General features: G+C 36.7%; 1 protein-coding gene across 15 annotated transcripts in view; it reads left to right on the top strand.

Annotated features, from left to right (window-relative positions):
* DMD (dystrophin) overlaps positions 1–15967 on the top strand; it is a 2170621-nt gene that overhangs the window by 1441348 nt on the left and 713306 nt on the right. For all 15 annotated transcript variants that reach the window (XM_025439443.3, XM_025439430.3, XM_025439477.3 and 12 more), the window contains one exon: positions 11955–12119. In XM_025439443.3, the coding sequence (XP_025295228.1) occupies positions 11955–12119 (165 nt within the window). The remainder of the gene's footprint in view (positions 1–11954; positions 12120–15967) is intronic.

Here is a 15967-nt window from a genome sequence, read left to right as displayed (position 1 = left end):
CGTATTCTTTCAGTTCCTGCCTGTCTTGGAAGCTCTTTATCTCTCCTTCCATTGTGAATGAGAGCCTTGCTGGATAAAGTATTCTTGGTTGCATGTTCTTCTCATTTAGGACCCTGAACATATCCTGCCACCCCTTTCTGGCCTGCCAGGTCTCTGTGGAGAGGTCTGCTGTTACCCTAATATTCCTCCCCATAAAAGTCAGGGATTTCTTGTCTCTTGCTGCTTTAAGGATCTTCTCTCTTTATCTTTGGAATTTGCAAGCTTAACAATTAAATGTCGAGGTGTTGAATGGTTTTTATTGATTTTAGGGGGGGGGGGATCTCTCTATTTCCTGGATCTGAATGCCTGTTTCCCTTCCCAGATTAGGAAAGTTTTCAGCTATGATTTGTTCAAATACATATTCTGGCCCTCTGGCCCTTTCCACGCCCTTGGGAACCCCAATTAAACGTAGGTTTTTCTTCCTCAGGCTGTCGTTTATTTCCCTTAATCTATCTTCATGGTCTTTTAATTGTCTCTTTTTTCCTCAGTTTCCCTCTTTGCCATCAACTTGTCTTCTATGTCACTCACTCGTTCTTCCACCTTGTTAGCCCTTGTCGTTAGGACTTCTAGTTTGGATTGCATCTCATTCAATTGATTTTTAATTTCTGCCTGATTGGATCTAAATTCTGCAGTCATGAAGTCTCTTGAGTCCTTTATGCTTTTTTCTAGAGCCACCAGTAGCTTTATCATAGTGCTTCTGAATTGGCTTTCTGACATTGAATTGTAATCCAGGTTTTGTAACTCTGTGGGAGAGAGGACTGTTTCTGATTCTTTCTTTTGAGGTGAGGTTTTCCTTCTAGTTATTTTGCTCAGTGCAGAGTGGCCAAAAACAAGTTGTATTGGGAAAAGGAGAAAAAGAGAGGAGAGAAAGAAGGAAAGAAAAGAGAAAAAGAAAAAAGAAAAAATGAAGAAAAAAGAAAGAAAGAAAAAGAAAGAAAGGAAAAAAATGGGTGGGGGAAGCAAACAGAAATCAAAAAGCAAAAAAGCAAAAAAAAAAAAACAAAACAAAAACCACGGGAGGAGTATCTTCTGTTTCTTTTTATTTATTTATTTTTTCTGTTTCTGTGTACTTTAAGTCCCTTGACTTCCCCTGGAACTTGTCCGTCTAACTGGTCTTCTGAGGGAGGGGCCTGTTGTGCCTATTTTCAGGTGTTAGCACTTGGGGGAGCTGCTCTGCCCCTGCCTGGTGCAGGGCTCAGTGGGGGTTGTTTACCCCGTGATGCCCCAGGAGGAACAACCCCAGTGGCGGCGGCCAGCTCTGGAGCCCTGGAGTCAGCTCCCGCAGTGACTACAGAGCTCTCAGCCTGCAGGGCCTGGAGGCTCCAGGGCAGAGTCGCTGATCTGCTCAGCTGGGGCAGGAGCGTCCTTGCTGTCCTGGGCCCTCCCGGCCTCTGCCTGTCCCGGGGGAGGCGGGATCCTGGGCTGTGTCCCCGGCGCCCTGTGCTCCCAGGCCTGCGCTGTTGGATTGGCTCTCCCCGGAGCCGCGCAGCCCCCTCCGCGGAGCCTCTTCCTCTGCCTGAGCCCCTCCGAGCTGCTCCGGGTCCCCCCGTGCGCGCTGCAGCCCTTAGGGAGCTCGGCGCACTCTCCCGGGGCGCAGGTGCTGTTAGTGTCCCAGGGAGCCCAAGGGCATCCCCGCCCTCCTGGGTCCTGCTCCACCTCCCCGCGAGCCCCTTTCCGCCTGGGAAGGTCGGTGCAGCTCCTGCTCCTCCGGGACGGGGCTCTCCTGTCCTGGGGACACTCGCCCCGGCCTCAGCCCGGCTCCTCGCGGGGCCCCTCCCCCTTGGAGGCCTTTTGTTTCTTTCTTTCTTTTTCCCCGTCTTCCTACCTTGATAGAAGCGCGAACTCTTCTCACTGTAGCGTTCCAGCTATTCTCTCTTTAAATCTCAGGCCAAATTCGTAGATTTTCAGGATGATTGGAAGGTTATCTAGGTAATTTGGTGGGGACAGGTGATTTGGGGACCCTACTCTTCCGCCATCTTGCCCCTCCTCCTGTTCATCTGTTTTGTTTCTGAATTTCCACATTTGAGTGAAATAATATTTTTGTCTTTCTCTGACTTACTTTACTTAGCATAATACTCTCTAGCTCCATCCACATCATTGCAAGTAACAAGATTTCCTTCATTTTGATTACTAAGTAATATTCTAATATATATATATATATATATATATATATATATATATATATATATAACCTCTTCTTTATCCATTCACCAGTCATTGGACATTTGGGCTCTTTCCATAATTTGGCTATTATTGAGAATGCTGCTATAAACATTGGAGTGCAGGTGCCCCCTTAGAATCAACATTTTTGTATCTTTGGATAATACCAAGTAGGGCAATTGCTGGGTCATAGGATAGTTCTATTTTTGACATTTTGAGGAACCTCCATACTGTTTTCCAGAGTGGCTACACAAGTTTGCATTCCCACCAACAGTGCAAAAGGGTTCCCTTTCTCCACATCCTTGCCAACATCTGTTGTTTCCTGAGTTGTTCATTTTAGCCATTCTGACAGGTGTGAGATGGTATCTCATTGTGGTTTTGATTTGTATTTCCCTGATGGTAAGTGAGGTTGAGCATCTCTTCTTGTGTCTGTCAGCCATCTGGATGTCTTCTTTGGAAAAGTGTCTATTTATATCTTCTGCCCATTTCTTAACTGGATTATTTGTTTTGGGGGGTGTTGAGTTTGTTAAGTCCTTTATAGATTTTTAAATACTAATCCTTTTTTTGATACATCATTTGCAAATATCTTCTCCTATCCAGTCAGTTGCCTTTTAGTTTTGTTGATCGTTTCCTTCACTGTGCAAAAGTTTTTTGCCTTGATGAGGTCCTGGTAGTTCTTTTTGCTTTTGTTTCCCTTGCCTCTGAAGATGTATCTATTAAGACTTCGGTGCAGCTGAAGTCAGAGAGGTTGCTACCTGTTTTCTCCTCTAGGATTTTGATGATTTCAGGTCTCATATTTGGTCTTTCATCCATTTTGAGTTTATTTTTCTGTATGGCATAAGAAAGTGGACCAGGGGGCAGCCCCAGTGGCTTAGTGGTTTGGCGTCGCCTTCAGCCCCGGGCCTGATCCTGGAGACCCGGGATCGAGTCCCACGTCAGGCTCCCTGCATGGACCCTGCTTCTCCCTCTGCCTGTGTCTCTGCCTCTGTCTGTGTGTGTGTGTGTGTCTCTAATAAATAAATAAAATCTTTAAAGAAAAAAAAAAAGAAAGTGGACCAGTTTCATTCTTCTGCATGTCGCTGTCAAGTTTTCCCAAGGCCAATTGTCAAAGAGACTATCTTTTTTTCATTGGGTTTTCTTTCCTGCTTTGTCAAAGATTAGCTGACTGTATAGCCCATTTCTGGGTTCTCTATTCTGATCCATCAATCTGTGTGTCTGTTTTTGTGCCTGTCTATGTCTCTCTTTTAAAATAGATGACAAATCTACCAAAATGTAGAAGATACTGAAATTCCATGAAGATCATTTAATCATGGGTTTGAGTTAATCATGATCTAAACATATATTCAGTATGCAATGTCATTTACCTTGTAATCCCTATATATAATAGACAGTCTTGAATTAACAAATGTCAAGTAGCATTTTTTTTGTTTTCAATATGTTTATATTCATGCATTTTATTTGTATTGGTCGTATTAAAGTTGACTTCTAAATGTATATATCTCATTAAAAGTAATGAGCATCAAGGATACAGCTTGTTCCCATAATTATTAAAAGCTTTTAAAAAGCATGAATTTCAATACTCTATTTATCAAATAACACAAATTGAGTATTCTTGTAGATTTTAGAAGATCAGAAAAAGTATGTTTTGGCAGGGAAGAGTAAAAGGAAGTTTTGGAGTCAGGAAAACCCAGATGTTTAATGCCACATTTTTTTAAACTTACTAGTAACCTTTGAATATTATTTATAATTTTGAACCTTAATTTCTTCATTTATCAATTGGAGAAAAAATATATATATATTGTAGGAGTATGGATAAGATTAAGGGAGATCATGTAAGTAAAAGCTGTCATTTTGAAAATCTAAGTTAAAATGGTAATTTTATTATTGCAGATATTTTAGAGGGGTAGCCAACCACCCAATCAGTATTATCCTTTTATTTATTTTATTTACCATTTAAAACATAAAAAATAATACTCTTTCTGTATAGTAACTTTAGAAAATGCCAAAATATATCAAAAGTTACATAAAAGTTATCTTTAATTGGTAGCACAAAAAATCATGTATTTCCAATCATTTAAAAAATATAGATAGATAGATAGATAGATAGATAGATAGATAGATACTGATATACCAAATATGCACAGAAAATCGAAGATATAATTTGTGTGGTGTATAACTTACCTTTTCATCAATTAACATGTCATGAATATGTTTCAAAATAGGATGTTTTTCGTGGTGTGAACTTTAAGGATGCAAAGTATTCCATTATATGGATGTAATTTACTACATTTGAGCGATTTCCAGGTTTTCACTAGTATAAATGACAGAATTGAGTATTCTTGTCACATGTCTCTGTGTATATCTCTGATATTCCCCTAGGAAAATTCATAGAAGTAAAATTTTGTGGTTGAATGAAATGAGTACTTCTTTTTCTCCTCTCAAGTTTTTATTTAAATTCCAGTTAGTTAACATACAGTGTAATATTAATTTCACATGTAGAATTTAGGGATTCATCATTTGCATGCAACACCTGGTTCTCATCACAAGTGCCCTCCCTTTTACCCATCACCCATTTAACCTCTCCTTCCATTCACCTCCCCTCCAGTAACCCTCAGTTTATTCCCTATAGTTAAGTGTCTCTTTTCTAGTTTGTCCCTCTTCTTTTCTCCCTATGTTCATCTGTTTTGTTTCTTATATTCGCCATACGAGTGAAATCATGTCTTTCTCTGACTTATTTCACTTAGGGTAATACACTCTAGCTCCATCTATGTCATTGCAAATGGCAAGATTTCATTCTTTTTATGGCTGAGTAATGTTCCATTTTACGTATATACCACATCTTTATCCATCAGTCAATGGACATTTGGGCTATTTCCATAATTTGGCTCTTGTTGGTAATGGTGCTGTAAACATCAGGGTGCATGTATCCCTTCGAATCAGTATTTTTGTATCTTTTGGGAAAATACCTAGTAGTGTGGAGAAAGGGGAACTCTCTCACGCTGTTGGTGGGAATGCAAACAGGTGCAATATAATCAGTCACTCTCGAAAACATTATGGAGGTTCCTCAAAAGTTAAAAATAGAACTACCCTAGGATCCAGCAATTGCACTGCTAGGTATTTACCCTAAGGCTTTTAATATATTTTCATATATTCTTTTAAATTGGAGTATAAGAGACACATAGGAAAGTATACAGATAATAAGAATAGAAGTCAGGGATCCCTGGGTGGCGCAGCAGTTTGGCGCCTGCCTTTGGCCCAGGGCGCGATCCTGGAGACCCGGGATCAAATCCCACGTCGGGCTCCTGGTGCATGGAGCCTGCTTCTCCCTCTGCCTGTGTCTCTGCCTCTCTCTCTCTCTCTCTCTCTCTCTCTCTCTGTGACTATCATAAATAAATAAAAATTAAAAAAAAAAGAATAGAAGTTGATGGATTTTTTAAAAGTCAGCATACCATGCTACTAACACCCAGATCAGGAATTAGAACATTACCGCAGGAGCTTCTTTCATGCTCCTTCCTAGTTATTAACCCTTTACCAACTGCCTTCCTCACCAAAGATAAGCTCACTTCTGACTTCAAACACTTGTAGAGTATATGTATTTCTAGATCATCCACTCTCTAAGTGGCACCACTGTCATAAATTAAGTAAGTACAAATGGTCTATTCTCACAGCAATACCACACAGAATTGGTTATAGTAAATAATGATACTTGGTAGTAAACATTCTTTTTCTGGGGGGGTATTTTTTTTATTGTAGTTAGAAGTAGTAAACATTCTTAAACTTGATTATTCTTCAAGATTGCATTGGATATTCTTGGCCCTTGGCATTTGCATATATATCTTAGAATTGGTATGTCACTTTCTATTGAAAACTGTTGCAATTTTAATAGAGCTCACACTGAATATACAGATTATTAGAAGAGAGTTGATATCTTTACAATATAGGATCTTCCATTTGGTTTCTTCCAATAGAAGAATAAGGTATATTCCTTTATTTTTTTAGGCTTTCCTTAATCTCTCAGGCTTATTGGTAGTTTTCAGAGTAGAAGTCTAGCTTTTTGGTATGAATTATCAAATTACTCCCTACAAATGTAAGAATTTATCCTCCCACAAATAGCATAAAAGTGCTTATTTTCTAGAATTTTGATAAATACCTTTGACAAAAGCCAATATAGTAGGCAAATGATGGTTTATTATTGCTGTTTTAATTTGCATTTCATTGACTACTTAGTGGTTGGATTTTTGTTTATTTGCTGTTTCCATTTTTTTTGTTAAAATTCCTGTTTATATTCTTTATCCTGAGTTTTCCAATAGATTCTCCATCTCATTTCATTTATTGAAAGATCTTTTTATATGAAAGATTATTACCCATTGTCTGATAGATGCTGCAAATAGTCCCAGCTGTCATTTGTTTTTAATTCTGTTAATTGGCCTTAATTTTGAATGAGCAATACAAATATTATATTTAATAGTTTACTCACATTACTTTCTGCTTCTAAAAGGCTTCCTCACACCAATATTTTATTCTAGTTCTGCTAGTAATGTTTTTACACTTAACACTTTAATTTCTCTAGAATGCTTTTGTTGTAAGATGTGAAATAAGTATTTAATATCTGTTTATTTCTAAAACAGACACCTCTGCTTATCTTATTATTAAAATTTCTACACATTTGAAATTAAAATTCAAAGATGAAAAAACAGAAGCTAATCTTGTGTGAAATTAGGTCAAGATTTAGTTAGATACTAAATTAACACATAAGGGAACTGAATGTGTTTAATTTTTTTCTTCACCATAGGGCACATGTTGTACAAAGAGTATGGTTCTATAATACTTAAAAAGATTATTGGGAAAATGATGCATTTTACTTTTAAACTGTATACATATTTTGATATCAATATGAAGTAGTAAATGTAATAGTAAATAATATTAAGACATACAAAAGCTGACATGGAACCTACTCATATTCTACATCATAAATTATTCACATTCTCGTTTTCCATGAACTATACAGAAGCCATCAGTTCCTGAAGACTGTTTTGAAGGTGTGGGGACGCACAAAAATTATATGTCAGAAGGTCCCAAATTCTACCCTACCATTAACTAAGTGATATTGTCATAGGAATATGCGATTTTAAACTGATGGCTTAAAAAAAATAAAAATAAACTGATGGCTTTAGCTGTGTTACATCCTATTAATAGTGATTTGTTATTAAAATTTATATTCTCAAGAAGAAAAACTGGTAGTTTTCCTTTCTAAATTAACTTATTTCTCTTTGAAGGTAATACATTTATATTTTGCAAAAATTTAAAACTCTAATGAACATCATCCACCCCATCTACCACCTGCCCTACCATCACCAAGCATTGATTTTACTAGTATAAATACATCTACAAGATAAATTCCTAGCAGCAAAAATTCTGGGTATAAGGCTATATGCATCTGTCAGATATTGCCAAATTATCTTCCACAAGGGGTACACAAGTTTGTCTGTCCCACTGGCGATACATAATTATGTATTTTCCACAACCTTGGCAGAATAGTGTATTTTAGACTTGGATTTATGTTAGTGCAATAGATGAAATTTTCAGATCTCTCATTACAACGAAGTTTAGCTTCTTTATGTATGTTTAAAATCCATTTATGAAAAAAAATAAAATCCATTTATGTTTTCTTTTTTAGACTGTCCTTTTATCCAGTTTTTCTCTGGGTGGTTGGCTTTTTTAAAATTAATTTGCAGAAGGCTTCTTATGTGTTAGGAAATTAGTACCTTATTTGAGATGTCATAAATATATATATATATATATATATATATATATTTTTTTTTTTTTTTTTTTTTTTTTACAATTTGTCATTTGTCCTTCGACTTTGCTTTTAGGTGTTTTTTTTTTCCCATTCAAAAGTTTCTCATTTTTATATAGTCCAGGTAACTAATATCTTTGTTAATTAAAACTATTTAACTTGCAGATAAAATTACATTCTTTATGTTGAGTACTCTGGACATGCATTGCTTCTTTAATTGGAAAAAAAGAAATTAATCCTAAAATTTTGAAATTGTTTATCTTTCATTCATCAGATGTTTATTGAAACCCTGTCATGGATAAGAACCCAGTTCAAAAAAAAAAAAAAAAAAGAACCCAGTTCACCCAGAAATCAAAGCTAAGTGAGGGAGGACAGTGTAAATAACAAAGAGTATAAGGCATACGCTATGATGGTGGGAAGCACAAGGTCTGTGAGGATATACCCAATGTAGATGTCATAACTAACCTGAAAACTATTGTGCCCTATAATCTCATTATGAGCCATTGTTTATTTTTTTCAGTTATTAGTCAAATCTCACCCATTGAGCTGTTTGCTCTCCAGAATTGTTCTAGCTCTAGAACCAGAAAGGAATGGTTTGGGAGTGTGAGAAGGAAACTAACAATCTCAGTGGAAAGATACAGGGATTTCTATCTTGATATGTGAACACTATTTGTGATCAGATATAAATGAGTTCATAACTCAGTTTTAGAGATTTTAAGAAAATATGATAGCTGTTATTTTCATTAAGTTCAGAATCTAGAGGCTCTTAGATGCTGCAAGTGGAAGCTGTAAAATGTTTTTTACATGTACTTGTGACTAGAAAATAATCCAATAAAAATAAACTGTTAGTAACTTCCTTATAAATGCTGGAAGAGATAAGTTGAAAGCGTTATTAGATTATATATTATAGACATGGAATTACATTTGTAATATAAACTCTCTCTCTCTCTCTCACACACACACACACACGTGCATGCAAATACAATATTTGTCACCATAGATGTCATTATGGATTACAACTCACAAAACACAAATAAGCCTTTATCTGATACTTTGTTGACTTGGCTTTATAGCAGGATACAAGTCAAACAAAGCAGATACAGCATCATGTTTCATTATCCATTAACAAGCATTGCATGCTACCTGCACACTCTTTACTTACCCAGGGGTGAACACCAAGGTCTGTGCAGATCACTTTAAATAGAAGCCATAGCCTCTATTTCCTTTCTATCTTTTTTTTTATTTTTATTTATTTATGATAGTCACACACAGAGAGAGAGAGAGAGAGAGGCAGAGACATGGGCAGAGGGAGATGCAGGCTCCATGCACCGGGAGCCCGAGGGGAGATTCAATCCCGGGTCTCCAGGATTGTGCCCTGGGCCAAAGGCGGGCGCTAAACCGCTGCGCCACCCAGGGATCCCTCCTTTCTATCTTTTACACTATCTTTTACACTAGGGTCATCCACACCCTAGGTTATGTTCCAGTTCACAGCTTCCCCAATGCAGATACAGTTCCATACAGCAAACAAGGCAGGTCTAATGTTTCCCAATCATCTTAAAGTTAGCGTTCCAAGGGAACATTGCTGTGGAGCCTAAGGTCAGTCTCAGGCTGGAACACATCAGTACAGGCTGAATGTTAACCCTTTACTCATGAATGCACATGCATTTTACACAATGTATATAAATGTACTTATATATTTCAAAATACATGTTGTTTACATATAATCATAGCTTATATAAAATTCCTTCTCCTGTAAATTAATGGAGAAGTTATTTTGTCCATTAACATATCTCTTTTTCACCTCACATGTCTTGGGTGCAATTAAGGAGCATAATGTTCTTCAGTTAGTTCTTTCAAAAGTATCTAAAACAGATATTACAAAGTATGGGGGCATTATTTAGATGATGCATTAGTGTATTAGTTTACTTTTTTAATATTCTCTATAAAATTGGCAAGGGTGTGGAGAAAAAGGAGCCCTCTTGCACAGTTGGCGGGAATGCAAATGGATGCAGCCACTTTGGAAAACAGTATGGAGAATCCTCAAAAAATTAAAAATAAAATTACCCTATAATCCAGTAATTGTGCTACTGAGTTATTTACCCCAAAAATGCAAAAACTAATATATTTATAGCAGTATTATGTACAGTGGACAAATTATGGAAAAGACCAAGTGTTCATCAACAGATGAATGGGTAAAGAAGATGTGGTGTGTTATGTACACACACACACACACACACAAATACACAATGGAATATACTCAGTCATAAGAAATCTTGCCATTTTCAAAACATGAGTGGATCTAGAGGGTATAATGCTAAATGAAATAAGTCAGAGAAAGACAAATATGATTTGCATGATTTCATTCATATGTAGAATTTAAGAAACAAGACAAACAAGCAAAAAAAAAAAAGAGAGAGAAATCAAGAAACAGACTTTTAACTATAGAGAACAAATTGATGGTTACCCAAAGGGAGGTGAGCAAGGGATGGGTCAAATGAGTGACAGGGTTTAAGGAGTAGGACTTGTGATGAACACTGGGTGCTGTAGGGAAGTGTTGAATCACTATACTGTACAACTGAAACTAATACAACACTGTGTTAACTGTACTGGAATTAAAAATGCTATCTATAATAACATGATATTATTTTATAATAGATGTATATTGTAGCATGTGACTTTATATTATAACGTAATGTTTTATTTATATTATTAGAATAGTATTCATCATATCATAAAGGGTTGCCATTGCAGATTCACATTCTTTAGTACCGTTTACCCGTTTTACCTCTTGGCAATAGGAAGAAAAAGGCTTTGCTCTTGCTTATCCTGGCTCCCTACTTACACTTGAGCTCAAGTAATAATCACTAAGATGTAATGACTTTATTGTCATTACATGCAGGATATTGCTCTTGGTTATTTAAATGGATTACCTATTTAACCCATATACTGACCCTGTGAAGCAGGTACTGCCATTGTCTGCATTCTGTGGAGAAGGCATTGAGAGTTAAAGGAAATTTGGCTAAAGTGCTAGGAAAGAACTAGAATTAAGATTTTAACCAAGCAGCCTAACTCTAGACTTCCCAGTGTTGTACAGAGTATCCTACTCCTTCCTAAGGTATTTCATGTTTCTCAACCCCAATGTCATGATCCATTTATAAAATGGAGACAGACCGTAAAGACTGCTAACTCTGGGAAACGAACTAAGGGTGGTAGAAGGGGAGGAGGGCGGGGGGTGGTGGGAGTGAATGGGTGACGGGCACTGGGGGTTATTCTGTATGTTAGTAAATTAAACACCAATAAAAAATAAATTAAAAAAAATAAATAAATAAAATGGAGAAAAGAATAGTATCTGTATCATAAGATTGTTGGGTGGATTAAAGAAGGCAGTAAATGTGAAACTTCCAAACATGGTATTTGGCACATTGTAAGCCCTTAATAAAAATAGCCTATAATCATACTGATATATTCTACTCTAATCCAAATGTCTTGTTTCTCCTTTTCATTCCAATCTCCTTATTTTGTTGTACTTGCTTATATTTAGACCCACAAATTATAACCTACCTCCCCATTTTATTTTGTGCATAAAATAATTCCCTTGTACAATTACAATTTTCCCTAATACAAAAGAAAAGTTAGAAGGAAGGATAAAGGCACAGTATCTGGCATCTAATATGCAATACACCATTATGTTTAGTAAATGAGTGATTCAGTAAAGAATATACTTCTTTACTTTTATTGGTTGCAGTTGGGTATACATTGTGAGTGTGTGTTTTGAATTTCTAAAAAAGGCTTGTTGTCTCTACAGCATAGGATTTGGGGGAAGATTATTAATAAATGACTTATAATTTCTGAATTAAATCCTCACATAACTCATGTGAGTAACTCATATCATCCTGTTAAAATACCAATTTACTTTTTTATTTAAACTATGGGAATCTTTCACTCTTTTTCCTTGCAGGTTTCTAGAAATCTGCCTGAGAAGCAAGAAGAAATTGAGGCACACGTAAAAGACCTTGGACAGCTGGAAGAGCAGTTAAATCATCTGCTTCTATGGCTGTCTCCTATTAGGAATCAGTTGGAAATTTACAATCAGCCAAATCAAACAGGACCATTTGACATCAAGGTAGGGACTTTTCACTTTAAATATTGTTTTCCAAAAGAATGGCAATATCACTGAACTAAGTTTCTCATCCATTATTATAATCGTCATTGTTGTTATAATATTAATAATAATAATAAATTGGCTTTTTTGTTTTGTCTTACCGTACTTACTAGCGATGATGTATTCATTAAACTCATATCACTAGAATGCCTTCATCATATTTCTTACTATGACTTATCTCCCATTTCTACTTTAATTGCAGTCAATATATGTTTGTAGATTCCTTATATAAAACTAAAATTGTTTAGGAGATTAGGTGCCTACCAAATAAAGTATAGGCTCTTTAGTAAACATCACAATACCCTCTCAGGCTGACTCCAGTTTATCTTTGTATCCTTTTATTCTACCAACAAAACCTCCCTTTATTTTCTAACTACAGAAAATTATACATTACGTTTATATGTGTACGGTTCCATGTGCCATGTCTGTGTCCCTGATCCCTCTTCCTTAAATGACTTTTTTCTCCTTTTTTGCATGATGAATTTTTCTACATCCTTCAAGACTGAATTCAATGTCTTTGCTTCTTCAAAACCTTTTTTCATACCCCAAGTAGAATAAAAAACCTTCTTAGGATTTCTTATAAGCCTCTGTATCCATTTCCTGTAACCTTTGTACATTGATTTACACTTAAGTTTTGCAGACTTGAGTACTTCATCACACTCTTCTTCAAATACAGAGGATGTCTTCTTACATAACTGCTTTATCCCACTCCTCTCTGAACCCCTACCCCATCTCAGAGCCCAGTGTATGGTGGGTACTTGTATTTTTGTATCAAAGAATAAAGGTGGTATCGAGACACCCAGAATGGTAATGAGATGCCACAGGTAGGCCTAGTACTCTGGACCAACATGCCAAATGGATGCCACCATCTTCCCCTTTTAGTGTCCCTGTAGACATTGATTGTCCCTAACTTTTCTCTCTCCCCAGGAGCATATTCCAAAGACTTATCCCAAACTGATGCTCTGCTTTGCATCCCCTATGGGCCAAAAATATTAAATAGCTTATCACATAAACCAATTAATTAAAATCTCAACCTCTTGATTAATGTAATAATGGGTACTTTCAGACTAAATAAGTTAAGTAACATCTTGAGTAAAGTTTTTCTTTTAGTTCACTGACCCAGATTTTTCAGTGTACTTGCTTTCCATGGTTATCACAACCTTATTTTTTTTAAATCTCCATGAGGTTTTGTTTTGCCGGGAGATAAGGCAAGAATAAAATGAAGTATGAGGATATTCTAGAGAAAAGAAAGTCCCAAGTTTAGGAAAGATGGGCTTGAGTGAGGTTAAGGAGAGAGAGAGAGAGGTTTTAAACAACTAAAATTAGTTATATTTGCCAAGTGCACGCCACTACTTTTACTGTATCTCTTCCTGGCACTTTACCATTCTGTTAGCTACCCTCAAGCACAGCTGATACCATGTACATCACCGATAGACATCATTTCACCCCTGCAAAACCCAGGCTGCTCATCCAGTGGCATGGTCTTCAATTTACGTCTGACAATTAAAGTCAAGTCACAGTAGGCTTTACCCAGAACAAATTTCGTTGGCTTTTAAAAAGTATATGAGACATGTAACAACACAGCTGGCACAGTGATGACACAGTAAAGGTCTTGACACCAAGCCATGGCTTCTGATGCACCTTTCACCCTGGGCTTGGGTTATGTGTAGTCACAGGGACAAGACTGGGTGAATGCAAAGCCATATCATCATTCAGGGAAGCCATCAGGCCTGGAATCCCTTCAGTTTGTTCATCTTGCTAGCACAGTGTCTCAATGGTATTTGACTAGTGTGCATTCTCCAGTACAACTGCATCTCCTGGATGCTCATTTCTCAGTACTCAGTAATCTCAACAGAGAAGTGCAATTACTTCGTCCAACAAACAGTAACCTCAGCCAGATTCTCTTGGATCTAGCATATTCTTAAATATTTCTTGATTTAGTATTATAAAGAGGAAAGGCCATAAATTCTCTGCTCCCAATCAGAAAGAGCTTTCTGTAACTCACAGGTAAAAGCAGATCCTTTACTTTTAAATATAATCTCTAGTTAAAATGAGCTTCTTCATGAAAGTAACGAAAAAATATACTCAATATTAGCTATCTCTATTGATGGAATATATCTATATATATCCTTCCTAGGATAACAAAATCCTTCGCTAGAGAGGGATGTTGTTGACTCAACCAAAGTGACTTTAGTACTGGTCTTACCCCCCGACAATGGTTCCCACATATGGAAAACTTGCATTGGGCATGTGTTTGTCCATGGCCCATACATCTGTGCCAAATAGGTCCCTGCAGTTTAGAGTGAAAGCTCCTCTCAGCTGTGTTAATCACTTTCCTTTATCAAACCTACAAGTCCCCACTCTCACTGCTGTGTGTACTTTCAGAGAGTCATGATATTTGCCTCCTGCAGCTTGGTGTAAATCACTGAGGGGAGAGGCAGCTGCCTTTTCCCTGGCAGTAAAATTCCTTGGCTTCAGTCCTCTGTGCATATTCTGAGTTTCTCATCTCTGGAGTGCATATTTCAAAAATATTCCCTTAGCCTTTTTCTTCTGTTTGTGGCTATGTCCAAGACAAAAAAAATCATGAAATCACATATATGATGACTTCAGACATTCTCCCCATAATTCTCAGACCCCTAGCTTGTAATCAGGAAATAGCGACCTGTGTGAATAATTTACTCACTTACCTAGTTCTTTATCCCTCTTTGTCTAGCCTCTATCTAAATTCACTGTCTAATAAATGATTTATAAAGATTGCTCAGACTTCTTCTATAAGATATGTGATTTTAGTCTGTATGGCCTGCTATAGCCTTCTACTTAAAAAGATGAGATTAAACTTTTTTTTCAGTTAAAGAAAGATAGGAAAATAGACTTTACTTTAAACTACTAAAAACCAAAAATAGTTTTTAAGCACTCTTGTGGACGTGCCCATTTTTAAACACAGAGAAAGAAATTCCTTTCTAAAATCTTAGGAATGAATTAATGCAAAAACAGTAGACAACACAAGGAGCCTCCGATTCCTAAATTTAAAGAAATTGTCTTTGTCCATGGTGGCCATGGCTACCTTTGAAACAAAGAGCCTAAGGCCTTGACATCCGGGTTATTTGTTTTCTCTCGTCAAACTCCAAGCACCTGTTAGAAAAATATGTAATACCCTCTATGAGCCTCAGTTTTGCCTGCTTGGCACTTCATGCTTATTGATGAAATGCAGCTAGCTGTGTAATGAAACCCAAATAAAAAAAGCCTTAAGGGCTCTGTTCTAATACATTGTTTATGCTGGAGTGAAAATTGACTGCACATCGCTTGGCTTGTGCAATTTACTCCCGAAATATTCCTATTCAGGAAATCCTGCAAATAGCAATATTCATCTTGAAAATCACCTCACAGAACCCTTAGCAAACTGAGAAACATAATCAATGAGATCGTGATGTAGAGGGTGAAAATGAGGCGTAATCACAGACCTTTCCCTTCAGTCAGCGTACTAGAAGGCATGCCTTTGAATTTAGATTTCCAAATGTACTCTCAATTTAGACATAAGATATGTTGATTTCATATTTTAGAAATGATAATTGAATGCTCAAAACCAGGGACCAGTTAGAATTTCTATAAAAGGTCTTATGTTTTTAATCTTTAATGAATGCTATCAGTAATGAGCTGTAGGTATACTATTTATCTGACATGGAACTACCTAACTACTGTTTTCAAAACTTTGTATTAAAATATGAGGGAGGAGGCCACATAATTTTATGTTAAGTCTTACTGACTGAAATACTTTCATATTGAAGACAGGGAGAGTTTTTTCCTTCTCT

Source organism: Canis lupus, chromosome X, assembly GCF_003254725.2.
Source record: "Canis lupus dingo isolate Sandy chromosome X, ASM325472v2, whole genome shotgun sequence".
Lineage (NCBI taxonomy): Eukaryota > Metazoa > Chordata > Mammalia > Carnivora > Canidae > Canis > Canis lupus.
The sequence above is the reverse complement of the archived record's forward strand: the minus strand, read 5'-3'. Positions and strand labels throughout refer to the sequence as shown.